The 16,235-nt window shown below is 34.7% G+C and overlaps 2 protein-coding genes, 1 long non-coding RNA gene and 1 other non-coding gene across 6 annotated transcripts; 3 read left to right on the forward strand and 1 right to left on the reverse strand.

Moving 5' to 3' along the window:
• Positions 1 to 2,856: 2,856 nt before the first annotated feature.
• On the reverse strand, positions 2,857 to 5,201 carry LOC127898940 (uncharacterized). The gene is made up of 3 exons (XR_008050681.1): positions 4,593 to 5,201; positions 3,638 to 3,851; positions 2,857 to 3,230 (listed from the first exon to the last, which is right to left on the reverse strand). It is a non-coding gene; the product is annotated as an uncharacterized LOC127898940 (long non-coding RNA).
• Positions 5,202 to 6,003: 802 nt separating this feature from the next.
• Positions 6,004 to 8,594, forward strand: LOC127898922 (glucan endo-1,3-beta-glucosidase 8-like). The gene is made up of 2 exons (XM_052431450.1): positions 6,004 to 7,059; positions 7,346 to 8,594. The coding sequence occupies exons 1-2, from the start codon at positions 6,179 to 6,181 to the stop codon at positions 8,454 to 8,456; spliced, it is 1,992 nt and encodes a 663-aa protein (XP_052287410.1). The 5' UTR covers positions 6,004 to 6,178; the 3' UTR covers positions 8,457 to 8,594.
• Positions 8,595 to 9,280: 686 nt separating this feature from the next.
• LOC102626328 (tRNA(His) guanylyltransferase 2-like) lies at positions 9,281 to 15,450 on the forward strand. 3 transcript variants are annotated; one of them, XR_008050636.1, is made up of 13 exons: positions 9,284 to 9,740; positions 9,859 to 9,990; positions 10,080 to 10,124; positions 10,647 to 10,816; positions 10,987 to 11,072; positions 11,163 to 11,270; positions 11,866 to 12,122; positions 12,525 to 12,656; positions 12,751 to 12,795; positions 13,440 to 13,609; positions 13,774 to 13,859; positions 14,424 to 14,763; positions 15,123 to 15,270. XR_008050636.1 is itself a non-coding variant. In XM_006464445.4 (13 exons), the coding sequence occupies exons 1-13, from the start codon at positions 9,637 to 9,639 to the stop codon at positions 15,261 to 15,263; spliced, it is 1,584 nt and encodes a 527-aa protein (XP_006464508.1). In that variant the 5' UTR covers positions 9,284 to 9,636; the 3' UTR covers positions 15,264 to 15,450. The 3 variants fall into 3 exon arrangements, 1 of the variants encoding a protein (XP_006464508.1); XM_006464445.4 differs by having other exon boundaries at positions 14,424 to 14,531; positions 15,123 to 15,450; XR_008050637.1 differs by lacking the exon at positions 15,123 to 15,270 and having other exon boundaries at positions 9,281 to 9,740; positions 13,440 to 13,598; positions 14,424 to 14,486.
• Positions 15,451 to 16,081: 631 nt separating this feature from the next.
• On the forward strand, positions 16,082 to 16,152 carry TRNAG-GCC (transfer RNA glycine (anticodon GCC)). Its single transcript has one exon. It is a non-coding gene; the product is annotated as a tRNA-Gly (tRNA).
• Positions 16,153 to 16,235: the final 83 nt, after the last annotated feature.

Genomic DNA, 16,235 nt, shown 5'->3' on the forward strand with positions numbered 1-16,235 from the left:
GTTTCATGTACTGATTTTTTAAATACCCCGAAATTTTTCTTTTTTGCCCCCGTTTCATGTTTACGTTCTCTGTTTCATGTTTGTTGTTCTACGTTTCATGTTTTATGTTTCATGTTCCATGTTACGGAGGGACTCATATTTTATGTTTGTTGTTGCATATTTTAAGTGATATGTTTCATGTTGGTTGTGCAATGTTTCATGTACTGATTTTTCAAATACCCCGAAATTTTTCTTTTTTGCCCCCGTTTCATGTTTACGTTCCACGTTTCATGTTTGCTGTTCTACGTTTCATGTTTGACGTTGTATGTTCACTGTTATGGAGGTACTCATATTTTATGTTCGCTGTTGCATATTTTAAGTAAAATGTTTAATGTTTGTTGTTTAATGTTTGTTGGAATGATGAATGTTGCATCTTGATTTATGTTTTACTACATGGCTTGATATGTTTGTTATTATATGAATTTATGCTTCATGAATTAGATAGCTTGATATACTTGTAATTTTATGATTTTATATTTCATGCATTAAGGGCGCGTTTAGTGCATGGGATTGTGTGGTATTATACCACTATTCACATTAATTTATTACCAAGAAGTTGTTTGGTAAAATTTGAGACCTCATTATACTGCATTATAATACAGCATAATAAGGCATGGGGTCGCATTACGCAAACCCAAGGGAACCTCGGGTTTGCGTAATGCGGAAGCTTTTTGCCTCAATTGAGGCAAATTTATTTTATTAAAATATTATAAAAATAAATTATTTTATTATTAAATACTAATATAATGAATAAAATATAAAAATAAATTATATGATAATATTATTTTATTTATTAATGATTCATATAAAAATAATATATTAATATTATAATATTATTTACATTAATATTAATTTTAAAATTAATATTATTTAAATTTATGCAAATTTCAATATTTATAATTATTTATATTAAATTAAAAATTTATTAATATATTAAAATGTAAAAATAATAATATATTTTAAATTAAAATATAATTTAATATTATTGAATAATAATTTATTAATTTATATTAACAATTATAATATTAATTATAATCTAAATTTATTATTTACATATAATATTAAATTTTATAAAATTTTTTATCATAATTATAATACAAATTTTAAGATTTCTATATTTATTATTTTTCTAAGTATTAATATATATTATTTTTTAATTATTTAATTTAATTAATCAAACATTCTACAATATTGTTATAATACAATGCTAACGCAATACAACATAATACAATATACCAGCATTAAAATAATACAATACAGCATAATACAATATAGTGTGCCAAACTCACCCTAAATGGCTTATTGAAAGGTTTTAAATCTCAAAATGATTTAAAATTAAGCAATTTTAAAAGGCCAAAAATAAAATGGTGTGTGTAATACAAGTATAAGAGCTTACCCAATTAGAGACAAAAAGATTTCCCAAGTCTAAACCGGTATACCACTTCTTCTCATCCGGAAAACCGTTTTTCTTATTGATTTCTCTCGGGACAAATTCCGGATAACCGGATTGTTCAAATCGGTGAGCCGCATTTTCTTTGGTTGCTCTCGGGTCAATATTCGGATAACCGGATTATCAATCCGGAAAACCGGATTCGCGTATGGCCTTCACTGGATTTAACCGGATAGCCGGTTCTGTAAATCCGGAAATCCAGATTCGAGCTGCACTTTGGCAGCATTCTGGATTCATTCGGCCAACCGGTTAAGGAAACCGGTAAGCCGGTTTTAACGTGCTATCTTCTGGATCCAACCGGCAAGCCGGTTTGTGATATCCGGAAAACCGGATTCGAGTGAAGGACTTGCTGGAACATAACCGGATTTCCGGTTCAAGTCAAACCGGCAAGCCGTTTACGGCTTGTAAGCTTCTAGTCACTTTAATTTCGTGCACTGATTTTAATCTTTCAATAGTCATACCTTATACTACAAGTGTTCGTTTTAAACATTCAATAATATTATTTTGTAAACATTTTTCATCTAATTTTTTATAAATATAATCACTTTCGAAGTATTTGTATTATGAATAAAGGTAACCAACAAAATAATAATATTCCAATCCGAATTTGCTTTTAAGTGTTTTAAATCTTTCGTTTGGTCGGAGAACTATCAAAGCCTCTTAGTGTCTTATATTTAATTTTAATCTTTGAAATATAGCACTCGCTTTTTATTAAAGAAAAGTACAATTGAATATATAAGTGTGCTAAAGCAAAATATGACTTAACTATTAAGTTTGATTAAAAAAAAACTAAAATGAGTAAAATACTAATGGTTGCAATAAGTGGCCTCACAAATAAATTCGGAAGAGCTCTTATGTTCCACTGGCGCTTTTTATAGCCAAAATCTCCACTATAAATAACCTTGCAACCATTTTTAATTCTATTAATTCCCACACAAATTTATAGGCTTATTTTCCCATCCGCTAAATCAATTTAATCAATTTATTTTAACTAATTATAGGAAACACAATTTAATGAAAATAAATCAAATTAACTATTCCTACGTCAAACATAATATTTTCTACATATCATCCTAAAAATCCACCAAAATCTAGTACATTACACCAAGTGTATCATCCAACCTTATTACAAGTACCATCTCCGAAAAAAAAAGTGGATTGATATATTGCATAAATTTACGACAAATAAAAAAAGGAAGAAAGGTAAGTAGTTTTAAAGTAAAAGCTCAGCACAGCTTATTAACAACGTATTTATTTTTTAGCAGTATAACATTTTTTTTTGACATTTTTCAAATAAGTATCTTGTGAAATAAACATCCATGCAAATGAAATAAACTAAGCTTTATTAAAATAAATAACAGGATAAATAAATAATTAAAACATATGGTTTCATTCAAAAGTCATCAATTGTGATCACCATATCAATTGCAATCATTTTACCATTGAGGGGTAATAACACAACAATTTTCCAGTATCCTGCCTCATGGTCAATACTTATAATTGTTGTATAAAATTGAATGTGTTCTATCACTTGCTCAGCAACTACAACGAAACCCAGCAATGTAAATGGAAAAAGAAATTTTTTTTACATAAGCCGTATAAAAGATGCCTTGCAAATATCAACCTATATTTACTAAAGCCAACCCTAAAATTCTGCAGCCAACAAAATTGCAACAAAGCCGCAGCAAAGTTCATCATCCAACAGATTCTGCCCCCTCCGAATAATTTCCAGCTATTCCAACTGTAAGACACAAACAAGAAAGCAAAAACCAAATCCCATAACTAGAAGTATAAAAAATCTTGCCAAAATATTTACTGAACCCACGAATGTAACTTGCTTTCTCATAACTCAGCAACAAAGACACCACCACCAAATCTCGCATCCATAATAAGATACAAAACCAAAGCAAAAATGAAACATTTCTTCTTCATGGACGACATTGCCATTTCCACTCTTATTATTTCTCTTAAACTACTTTTCTTTTCCTGTTCCTTAAAATGCAGAGACAAGTAAGAATTCCAATTCCAGGCAGGCGATGATGCAAGTTCCAAGCACTCACAAAGGGCTTTCGTGGATAAGTTTCTCAATCAAAATCAAATTAAATCAAAATCAAATTATTGGTGAGTGAATTTTATTTTATATATTACCTCTCCTGCCTAAATAAGATTCTTGTGCCTCAGCATTAAGTCCGCTGCCAAATCCGACCCGGAGCTTGAACTTTACTTTGTTGGTACTAAACTCGCACTTGATGGACAGTTTGAGAGCGAAGCGGACAGATCTATGACTTCAAAAGCCTTATCCTAACGCGCCACAGGGCAATCTCCCAGAATTACTGAGAGAATACCAAAACTTCCCCTAAAACTGCAGCACAAAATATGTAAGAATAAAAAGCTGTAAAAAATAGCAGTTCAAATATTCAAATAGGTGCAGATAAAAAATACAAGAAATAATGTAGCGCGGTCCCAATACTCAAAAACATTTTGCCATCACTGCTCCAGAGATGTGCAAGAAAATGAAAGACATTAAACTAAATTTCAAGGATTCAGTAATGAAAGGGAAACAAAAGCATGTTGGAAAACCCCCTTAAAAAAAAAAAATTAGTCCCACACTCCTCCATAACTCTGACCTTATCTATCATTGCATGATAAAAATTCTAACAAGGACACAAACAAAATACTATGAAAGCTTGGGTTAAAAACTGACTATAGACACTCCCTGAGTTGCACAAGTCCGTATATTGAACTATTCAAAACATCTCCTCTCACACTGCAATAAAAGTTTGCAAAAATGAAAGAGAGCTTAAGCGTTCTTCCTTATAAGAATTACTCAAAACATCTCTTCACAAAAGCCAAAAAAGTTTGCAAAAATGAAAGAGAGCTTAAGCATTCAAATAAGACAAAATATTACTCACATACAGTCTACTCTAAAGCATTCATAGATAGAAGAAAAAAACTAAAGAGAGGTTTTGGGGCGGGGGGAGCTCATTACAGAGAACCCAAGTAGCAAAGTCTAGATACTCCACATAAACTACGAACTTTCCAACATCACATGCACAAAATAAATAATAATTACTCAAAATTTACCCAAATAGAAGAATAATACCAGTGAGCCAATGTCGATTCTCAACATATATGCTCCGATCTCTTTATAGGAGCAACTTGAGAGAGAGAGCAGCAGCACCAGTCGAGACAAAGCAGAGACGCAGCAACACCACCACCACCAGCCGAGACAGAGCATGGACGCATCAGTAGCAGCATCACAAGTTATTCCTAAAGAGAGATGCAACAGCAGCAGTCGATCCTTAAGAGAGAAATTGTAGCAGCAGCACCACCACCACCACCAATCGAGAGAAGCCGAGACACGACAGCAGTCGATTCTGGTTGAAGAACTGTGATGGAGAGGGAGACAGCTGTGACGAATCGTGGTTGAAGAACTATGACAGAGAAAGAGATGTGAATTTCGATCGGGATAAGGAGATTAGGCTTGGGTTTTGTTTTGCAATTTCTTTTTTGATATAATTTCTGATTCATCTGAGAACGTGTTTAACACGAGAGCGAGAGTGAGAGCGGGAGCGGGAGCGGGAGCGGGAGCGGGAGCGGGAACATGAGCGTGAGCAGGAGCGCGAGAGTGAGCAAGAGCGAGAGCGAGGAAGAATGTGGGGATGGAGAGGGAGAAAGATGAGGATTTTCTGGTTCAATGTTCCGGGGGGGGGGGGGGGGAGGAGAACAAGGGGGTGGGGGAGAAAGAGAGGGGGATGAAAATGCTTTTCTTCCGGTTGCCCTTCTTTTTTTGCTTTTATTCACGTTTTCTTTCTTTTTTTTTCAAATTAAAACCTCAACCGTTGGATTCAAATAAACTGAATCCAATGGCTCAATGGCAGCCCCTGCACCATACAGGGGATTTTAGGCCCTGCATGGTAGCCGTGTCCAGCAAAAAGAGGCCGGTTTGAGATTGTTGTAAATTATACACTTATGTCAGTTCATGTAATCAATTCTTCTTTATCCACATTGTCTTGCGAATGGACCAAAACTCTATATTGAAAAATTATCAAAACTCTACATAAAGTTAAAAAGATATTGATCGTTAATTCCTACATATAGTTTTCTTTAGCTCACTTTTTAAAATACAGATGTCTTTTGTAAATATTAAGATACAAAAATTATGTATATCGAAGCGTTAACTGTGCAACAAAAATTTGTTCTTTTGTAACTTTCTGTATAAAAGGGGAAAAAAAAATCAAATCTTCGTACTAACGTAAAATAAATTTCAAAATTCATATTATTCCTCTTGACATTAATCTAGAAAGCATTCCCAAAACGATTCCTAAATTTAGAAATTCTTTTTAGCCAAAAGACAACTTATTTTCCGCATAAACAACAATGATAGGGAAAAAAAAAAGCTTCCAATTATTACCAAGAAAATGAAATTAATTAACAACACAAAAAATAAAAACCTCTATAAAAAGCAAATATTTTTCTAAACTCCCGCTTGGCCTCCCAATATTGTCGTAACTTTCTATTGAAACCTCATTAATCGAATTAACCATTCATATTACCATAATCTGTTTAATCCACAAGAAGCTAATAAACCCCCAAAGATTCAATCAATAATCTTTGTGTTGATCAACCATTAACCACTAGTAATCTCTCTCTCTACAGCCTGGTTACCGAACCGGCCGGCTCAACACCATGGCTCGAGCCGCGTTCTTTTTCTTCCTTTTCTTGTTCATCTCTAATCACTTGATATGTCAAGTTTTAGCCCAAGATGACAAAAACAAAGACGATGGGGACAACAAAGATGGAAACGGAAACAACAACAACGGCAACGGCAACGACAACAACGGCAATAAAAATGGCAACAATGGTAATAACAACGGAAACAACAACAACGGCAATAGCAATGGCAACAATGGAAATAACAACAGCAACGGTGGCAACAACGGTAACAATAACAATGGCAACAACAACGGTGACAATGGCAACGGAAACAACAACAACAACAACAATGGCAACAATGGCAATAACAATGGCAACAATGGTAATAACAACGGAAACAACAACGGTGGCAATAGCAGTGGCAACAACAATGACAATAACAACAATGGCAACAACAATAACAATGGTGACAATAGCAACAACGGCAACAGCAACAACAATAAAAACAACGATGGCAACAGCAACAATGGTAATAACAATAACAACGGTGGGAACAACAACAACAACAACAACGGTAACAATAACAACGGCGGCAATCACAACGCCAAGGTCGACAATTTTGACTATGCCCATATTAAACCCGTCGACGTTGGCGTCAACTGGGGCAACCTTGCATCGCACCCACTGCCGGCGAAGATCATTGTGCAAATGCTCAAGGATAATGGAATCAAGAGGGCGAAACTTTTCGATGCCGATGAAACGAGTGTCAAAGAACTTGCACACACAGGCATTGAAGTAATGGTTGCCATTCCTAATGGCATGTTATTTGACATGGCTGTAGATTATAGCAATGCCCAAAATTGGGTCAAAGAAAATGTCACCCGATGGGTCAAGGATGGTTCCGTGAAGCTCAAGTATGCATTTTTTTTTCCTTATCTATTTTTCAATTTCAATTAAAATAAAATCTGGATAAATTAATCAAGAAAAAAAAGAGCATTTAAATAAGCAAATATTCATTAACTAAAAGTTAAGTAAGACTATATTAAAAAATTCAAACTGACGCTGACAACCAAACAATACTATTAAAAAATCAATGCATGTAAATATTGATTATCTTATTTTTTACTAGCATATGATAATATTGACTAATATTTTGTGCGGTTTTTGAAAAGAAAAATTAATGGTTTTGCATGCATGCAGGTACGTAGCCGTTGGAAATGAACCATTTTTGAAATCTTACAATGATTCGTTCGTCAAGGACACATTCCCAGCCTTGAAGAACGTTCAACAGGCTCTGGTAGAGGCTGGCCACGGCAAAATGGTCAAGGCCACCGTGCCGTTGAACGCCGACGTGTATGAAGGGACTCTGCCGTCGGACGGGATTTTCCGCAAGGACATAAAGCAGCACATCGACAACATTCTGAAAAACCTTCACGACAACGAATCACCCTTCATCGTCAACATCTATCCCTTCCTCAGTCTCTACGAAAGCCCTGATTTCCCCGTGGAGTACGCCTTCTTCGAGGAGGGTGCCAAAGGCCTTCAGGACAAGAACCACCGTTACACCAACGTGCTTGATGGAAATTACGACACCCTTTTGTGGGCGTTGAAGAAAGCCGGTTACCCGGATATCAAGATCATCATCGGAGAAATCGGGTGGCCCACGGATGGTCACAAGGCGGCCACCAGCCAAAGCGCACAGAAGTTTTATGATGGGTTGTTCAAAAAGTTGGCTAAACGAGATGGCACCCCACTCAGGCCAGGAACTGAATTTGATGTCTACTTGTTTGGGTTTCTCGATGAAGACGCCAAGAGCATTGCCCCGGGGAAGTTCGAGAGGCATTGGGGGATCTTTCGATTTGACGGGCAGCCGAAATTCCCCATTGATTTCACTGGGAGAGGGCAGAATAAGATGCCAGTTGGGGCCAAAGGGGTGAAGTATTATGATCACAAATGGTGTGTGCTTGATAAAGGGGTCACAAATTTTGAGTTGGTAGACCAGCAGCTGTTTAAAGCTTGCCAAGAAGGAGATTGCACGGCCACTGAACCGGGTTCGTCGTGCAGCGGCCTTGATAACCTAACAAAAGTTTCATACGCATTTAACATGTACTTTCAAATGAATCAGCAAGTTAATAAAGCTTGTGACTTTGAGGGCTTGGCTTTGATCACGGATAAGAATGCAAGTGTCGGCAACTGTTTGTTTCCTATACAGATTGATAGTGGTGATGCGGCAAGCTTGGTGAAATTGGCCACTGGGGCAGCGGCTATGGCAGCTACTGTTGCTGGAATTTTGTTGACAATTCTAATGTAATCAAAATATGAGTGCATGCTTAGACAAAGTTTAACTGACTTAAGAAGAGGATGTATCACATTTGTGTATCTTTTAATAACAAAAAAAAAAAAAAAATTGTCTTCAAAGGTTGGAATTGAGTATTCACTGTTTGGTGGTGTAAGCTGGTAAATGAAACATTATGTATTATCTGTGCATGCGGCTAATTCAATAATAATTAACTTGTTTGTTCTAGTATCTTGTTGAGTTTAACTTCAGACCATCATATGTAATATATTATAGCAGCTACGTAAATTATTTAGGCCCTGCTTGGTGTTAAAATTGGGGTGCCGTTGTAGCTTAATTAAAAGTTATCGCATTAAAATATTTGAGAAACATAGGCAGTTGTAAATAGTAGATTAAATTGGTTTGATACACTATTTGTTAATGAAAAATATATGAAATTATTATTATTTTTTATTAAAATTATTATTTAAATATTATATTTATTATACAAAATTAATTTTTATTTTATAATTATAATTTTTTTAATACAACTATAACACAAAAATCATACCGTCTCAATACCAAATGTAACCTAAATTAATCTGAAGTAACAATTTCGGTGACATAATCTAATGTAAGATATGGTGTGTTGTTGATGTTGGAATGAAGCGAATGATAGATCGATAAATTTCGGGGCCATTGGGCATAAGGTTCATGTTATTTTGACAAAATTTGGTTTCTAAACGTTATAGGGAAATTTATTTTATTTTTATTTTTTTCGTTTATTTCTTTTGATTTATAGTATTTTATTAAGAAATAATGCTTGGTTATTGTTCGCTTTAATACAAAATTTCAAATTCCGTGAAAATATAAAAATAGTAAAATTCCCCCTAAATATAATTGAAATTAAATTAAATATCCTGTCCCGCATCCTGCTTCTAATTTTTTATTTTTAAAATTTAAATATATTTCGTTTATCTTTTTAAAAATTGAAATCTTCACGGGTAAAGCGGCCGCCGCGCAGAGCAGAAATTTGAAACCTCGCGGCCTTTCAGATGTAGTTATTGTTTTACTGGGTTACGTGGGAATGAAAATCCAAAAAAAATCCATGAGTTTTATCTTTGCTCGTTCGGAGCTCGTGGTCTCCAAGTGTCTGATTAAAATCCTGTAACAAGAAAAAAAAATAATTTAAGGGAAGAAAGAAATTAAAGTAGGAATGGCAAATAGTAAATATGAATACGTGAAGTCTTTTGAAGTTGAAGACGAAATTTTCTCCCCCAATTTGCTCGTTGTTAGAATCCACGGCCGTGACTTTCAAAGGTAAACAACCACACCCTCCCTATCATTTATTGTCGATTTCTTGTGAGATTTGTTTAAGTGGGTTGCTTTCATTTATTTATTTTCTGCTCTAATACTTTGCTTGGTTATTTTGCGATAGATTTTCTCATGATCATGGCTTTGAGAAGCCAAATGATGAGAGAGCATTGAATTTGATGAACACTTGTGCAGTTGCCGTGTTAGAGGAGTATCCGGATATAGTATTCTCGTATGGGTATAGTGATGAGTATAGGTTGGTGCTTTGATTCGGTATTAATCATGTATCTCAATTTTGTATGGTTTATGCATTTATAACTTATTTTGAGTTGATATCATTTACAGTTTTGTTTTCAAGAGGACGTCCAAGTTTTACCAGCGGCGAGCCAGGTTTTCAGTTTGCTCTTATTTTAGTTCTCATTATATCTCATTATAAATGATTGTTGGCAGTGTTATTACTGCATCATTCATGTTATTGAGTCATAATACCGAGAAAAAAGATTCTAAATGTTATTAGTATGGTCTGCTAAAAGGACCGGGCGGGATAGATAACTTTGCTGAAATACCATGAGGCTTCAGCCTTCCCCTGGGGTTTGAACTTTTGAAATAGTCAGAGCACCTTGCATATTTTGTCTTCTTACATTTTTCCTAATAGAAATATTGAACTTGGCATCTAGTTCTACGATCTAGTACTTGGGGCTTGTTTAGCGCCTCATTTCTGTATGTAGGTCTAGCTATGATTTTAATCTAATTTGGCCAAACCATAATAATTGTTTTCAGTTCTCCCTGTCCCGATTCATCATAGTGTTTACATGCAGGGTTTCATACAATTCATGTAGATTCCCCACCCCCTTTTCCTCCTTTGTGGTGAATTTTATGTCATTTATATGCTACTTGAAATTCAATATGCAGCAAAATACTTTCCCTCATTGTATCATTCTTCACTTCTGTGTACGTCACAAAGTGGAAAGAGTTTTTCCCTCTGAAAGAGTTCAGATATCCCCCTTCATTTCAGTCACGGGTCATAAGTTGTGCATCAATAGAGGTTCTTCAACAATATCTTGCATGGAGACAAAATGATTGTAAGTACTATTGTTCTGGTTTTCCTATATTATCTTTTTTCATTTTCATGTGATTTATGATCTTATTCTTCCCATAATATCCCTGAATTCATGCAAACCTTTTTGAAAATCAAGAGAAAATTTGTTAATAACATGAAATTGGTAATACATAATCATGCTTGATTTGGCAGGTCATGTTAATAACCAGTATGAAACTTGTCTCTGGATGCTGATTAAACATGGAAAGAGTGAAAATGAAGCGCAAGAAATTCTGAAGGTGCTAATTGCTTGTCCAAATCATGTGTTACAAAAATGTTTATAAGTTTTCTGTTTTATGTTTACTTAACAGCATTTGTCAACTCTGTAGGGCACTCAAAAACAAGAGAAAAACGAGCTTCTCTTTCAACAGTTTGGTATCAACTATAAGAAAATTCCTGAAATGTTTCGTCAGGGATCTTGTGTTTTTAAAACCGAGGTAATCTTGCCCTTTATCATGCAGACATTCTTGATTTAAGTTTCATAGTTCAATAAATATCAGTGGCTCGTTTTCATCATTTATCCACCCTATTAGCTTAAAGGTATTACACTCAGATCTTGGCAATCATTTTGAATATAAAATGATGAATGTTGTTAGGTGTCTTCCTTAAATATATAATAATCTTCTTGTATTTGTGATTGGATTAGTTGCTCTGTTTTGCAGAGTTGATCATATTATTTCCTGTTCGAAATTGAATGATGTAGACCCTATTTGGATGGGATTTACATGGCCATCAATTATCTTTAGGTGTTATATGACAAAAAGAAATTTTGAGAAATCAAGCGAGATTTTTATGCTGCTTTGAGGATCAGATTTTATGTTATGAGGAGCTGCTGGAGGCATTTTAGGCTAGTATTTGGTGTATAGCTTCTCAATTCAGCTTCATTTCTTAATTTATTTGATATAATGCATTTGAGTTTCGTTGAACTTTTGTAACTGTCAGATGATGCACATGGCTGCCTTGTTTATAACTTCTGATCTCCCTGATATTGTTTTTTTGTTTTATGATTTTGTCCTTTCAAAATTCATACAGATGGAAGATATTGTGAAATACAATGAGAACGGTGCTCCTGTCAAAAGACTGCGAAGAAAAGCAAGAATAGTCCACTCAGAGAACATAGCTGGGAAAAGCTTTTGGAATGGTCACTCGTGTCTTCTAAAGGAGCTTGGGCGGTTTGATGAGGATGTTGGCAAAATTAAACCAGATTATGTCAGATCATTTGTATTTGAGAACAAGTTAATACCATCTACATGGATCGTAATCAGAATTGATGGCTGCCATTTTCACAGGTAAAGCTGCAGTTCACATAGCAAATCTCCGTCTTTGGTTATTGAGTCTGTTGAAAATATAAAAATACCATTTCTCAGTATTGTATCAATATAGGTAACTTGAGTGGTTATCTTAGGCTTTCACAATCTGAGGTTCGGAAAAAGTGCCTTTCCTCTTATTCTTACATATTGGCTAGGGCAATTGGAATATGACATTCAATGTAAAACAGTCTTGACAGTTTAGGATTTCCCCTTAGGATTCTAGGAAATAAGTTTAAAATCAAGTGTGTTCCATCTGGTAACTTTCCTTATTCTCCATGAACAGAATATTGTCGCACAGATCATACGTCATAGCATATTGTTCCTTGTTTGCATTGCTAAGATATTGCAATCAGACTCAAGACATTTTGTGTCTTTTGATAGATTTTCTGAAGTTCATGAATTTGACAAGCCCAATGATGAGCAAGCTCTGAATCTTATGAATTCATGTGCAGTGGCTGTGTTGGAAGAATTTGAAGATATTACTTTTGCTTATGGGGTCAGTGATGAGTACAGGTATCACTTCGTTTTTATATATTTTGTAATTTTTTGGCTCAGTTTAATTTTTTTACGAAAAGTCTAATCACTTCATTGCTGTCATAACTTCCAGCTTTGTTTTGAAGAATGCATCTATGTTCTATCAAAGACAAGCCAGGTTTCTCTTGTCTCTTTTTATGTATAAGTTTCTTCAACTTTACATTGCTGCATATGTTATGGGCTGTTATGTGACATGATTATCTAGGTAGATACTCCTTTATGGGAACATCTTGTCTGTTGAAAACTACCATCTCTTGATATTTGTCACTTGCATTAGTAGTAGCAGAAACTACATATATTCCATGCTTTTTGCATCACCATCCTGGAAGATTACTCTAAACAAAACACTTTGAGGGAGTTATTTGTTATCTTTATCTGGAGATGTATATAGTTCATAGCGAAAGTAAATATTGAATTCAGTTTCGAATTATTGTCAAAAGATTTTATCTTCCATTTGTAGTTTCTGATAGAGAAATAGTTAAATCTTTCAAGATAGGAACACCCAGATCCCACATTGTCTACTATAATCTGTTTGAGATCTCTCTGCTTTTCAACAAAATGGGCTTTGAGATGACAATTCTCTTGAAAGCCTTTTGTAACTTATCATCTGCTGTCTCTTCTTGGCAGAGAAAGGTCACTTTGGCCCCTAGAGTTTTTATTTTTTGTTCAAAGAATTGTGCCAAATGTGATATAAAGCTGTTTCATCCTGACGTATCGCTTGAGAAGCAGATGTTTAACTTTGAACTTACGTTATCTGTGCAGTGAAATAGTATCAGTCATTGTTTCTTTCTTCACTTCAATGTATGTTGTGAAATGGAAAGAGTTCTTCCCACAGAAAAAGTTGAATTATCCACCCTCTTTCGATGGACGAGCTGTATGTTATCCATCATCTGACATTATACGAGATTATCTGGCATGGAGGCAAGTAGATTGTGAGTATACTTTAGTATTTTTCTGAAAGCCAATGATTTTACATTTTGAGGTGTTAATATGAACAGAAAAGTAATCAGTATTCTAAATACTGCATTGAAGTTGGAGCATTTTTTATGTCAATATAGACACTATGTCAATGGTCATGTAAATTATTTATTTGCAGGCCACATTAATAATCAGTACAATACTTGCTTCTGGATGCTTGTTAAGTCTGGGAAAAGCAAAAGCGAAGCTCAGGGCTGTCTAAAGGTGATATTGCTTTTCATACTGTATTAGTAGGACTTGTTCCTTACCTAAATATTGCACTACTATAAGTTGCAGATTTGACTATGGATGCTTCTGATGTGTACATTATACTGGCTTTCAAATTCAGTATGATGTATCTTTTCCCATGATGTATCAGCTTTTCCATTGCATGAAATACTGGATCTAGAAGACCATTTACTCTTGCAACTTAGACAACTTAGAAATATGTATTTGAAACATTGTAGTAGTCCTGACGTATTCAGATTTAGAGTGGAGAAGCACTCCCTATTTCTCATTACTTATAGCTGGATGTATTGTAGTTATATTCCTATACCTAGACCATTCCAATCAGTGCAGTGTGCATGTTGTTAGAGGGAATAGAATCATTTGGTTGATAGTATCATTTATGAGCTGTGATATTTTTAGCGTGTTTGCATATATCAGCTGTGAATACCCTGAGTGAGAGACAGTATATACTTAACATGTCTCCTTAAGTTCTTGAAATTACTGTCATTATTGTTGTTATTATTATGATTATTATTAATTGTTACTTTGTCTGCGTTGCAGGGCACCCAAGCACGAGAGAAGAATGAACTGCTAATACAGAAATTTGGTATTGACTACAGCAAATTACCACTCATGTTCCGACAGGGTTCCTCCATATTTCGCGCCAGGGTTACTTTTTCTCCTTGCTAAATCCATAGTGCTTGTTTATGTTCTATATGCACAAATAACATAGTTGTGCACTTAGTACATACTTGGTTAGAACAAGATGGGTTGACATGGCTATATATATTACCTCGTCTAATTATTTTAATCTAGCTTTTAGTAAGCTTTCTTCCAAGCTCATGGTCCAGTTGGCTGGAGCCAGCTCTTGCTTGAGCTGAGAAGCCATCTTCTTCTTATGGTTTGTTCCACTTGGCCTTCCCTTCTTTTTTACCTTCCTGTCAATGCTCTCTCTTTCGCACTCATCATCTGATGGGCAATCCCATACAGCAGTGGTCATGAAAATTTTTGATCAATTATGCACCTACCACTTGTGCTTTGCTCAAAATTATATTCACAGATCGTGTTCATTGCTGGAAAGATCAAATTTAACTCTTCGTGCTTTATTTAGAATTTAGAGGATGAAAGTTTCCTGATAGATTTTTTATTATGTCGACTACAGCAAAAAAAAAAAAATGCGTACTTATATATAATGAGAGTGGCAATTTATTCTGTAAGTGTTTTCCTTGACTGGAACTGATTGGTTCATATTGTATGCAGACGGAGAAGAGTGTGGCATCTGAGAATAAATCATCCGTTAAAGTATGGAACAAAGTGCTTGTGTCGCATTGTAACATAATTGAGCCGAGCTTTTGGATGGCACACCCAAGCATCCTTAATGAGGAGCCCCCTATATATTAAACTTACGGCATAACTCGACCTGGATTCATGTAACCTTTCCCCCCCCCCCCCCCCCCCCCCCCCCCCCCTTTTTTCCTTTGTTCTTGGCGCGCTTCTGCTTCCGTATATTATCTCGCTAATGCTGTGTAGAGATTACGAGTTTTAAGATTTTGCTTACATGGATTTAAAGATTGGTGGTGTTTTTTTTTTTTTTTGTCATTTAGATAATATTTACTTATTTATTATATTCTTATTTATTGACCACCAACTACGATGCTATATTTGCTCAAACAAGAGGTAGGTAGAGAATCATGATAAAAAAAAAAAAGAGTAAAATTATTCCATGTATTTTTTTTTTAAATTACACAAAACACCCATGCTACTTTCAAAGAATTTAAGTTCAAATAATTCTAACATGTAATTGGTGAAAAATATATGATAATTAAAAAGATTTTTATAGAAACTGAGATATAATGGAGTTTTTGGTATATTTTTTGTCAACTAAGTATTCGACTCACTCTAAAGGAGAACATGCTCAATGAAGGGAGTTTTTGACTCAAGACCACAAGTGGTAAACTGTATATCTTTTGCTCACTAGATTTTTTGTTTGGGTATTTTAGTAATTTAGTTAGTTTTTGAAGAGGCAATTTTTCTCCCTAGAAGTTAGAATACAAATGAAGTTGTACTCTTTTTTCTTATCTAATTTACTTGTTTGGAGAAAAAAAAAATTCATAGGATTTTATCAGCGAAGGTTTTAACAAGGATTATTCTGTGGGACATCAAAGGCAAACTCATAAAATAACGAATTTGTTAATTTGTTTTTGAAACGATTAAACAAAGCACCAGTGGTCTAGTGGTAGAATAGTACCCTGCCACGGTACAGACCCGGGTTCGATTCCCGGCTGGTGCATAATTTTCTTTTCATTTTATTTTTATTTTTTCGTTTTATTAAGGTTTCCGGCAAATTGGAACAAAATTTTGTCGAAATCATGA

The sequence above is a fragment of the Citrus sinensis genome, chromosome 7 (assembly GCF_022201045.2).
Source record: "Citrus sinensis cultivar Valencia sweet orange chromosome 7, DVS_A1.0, whole genome shotgun sequence".
Lineage (NCBI taxonomy): Eukaryota > Viridiplantae > Streptophyta > Magnoliopsida > Sapindales > Rutaceae > Citrus > Citrus sinensis.

Bases quoted from the DNA above. Each gene is read 5' to 3' on its own strand.
- LOC127898922 (XM_052431450.1), top strand. From the start codon at position 6,179: ATGGCTCGAGCCGCGTTCTTTTTCTTCCTTTTCTTGTTCATCTCTAAT. The intron at 7,060-7,345 runs GTATGCATTTTT...GCATGCATGCAG, and splicing joins GATGGTTCCGTGAAGCTCAA to GTACGTAGCCGTTGGAAATG.
- LOC102626328 (XM_006464445.4), top strand. From the start codon at position 9,637: ATGGCAAATAGTAAATATGAATACGTGAAGTCTTTTGAAGTTGAAGAC. The intron at 11,073-11,162 runs GTGCTAATTGCT...TCAACTCTGTAG, and splicing joins AAGCGCAAGAAATTCTGAAG to GGCACTCAAAAACAAGAGAA. The intron at 12,123-12,524 runs GTAAAGCTGCAG...GTCTTTTGATAG, and splicing joins GATGGCTGCCATTTTCACAG to ATTTTCTGAAGTTCATGAAT.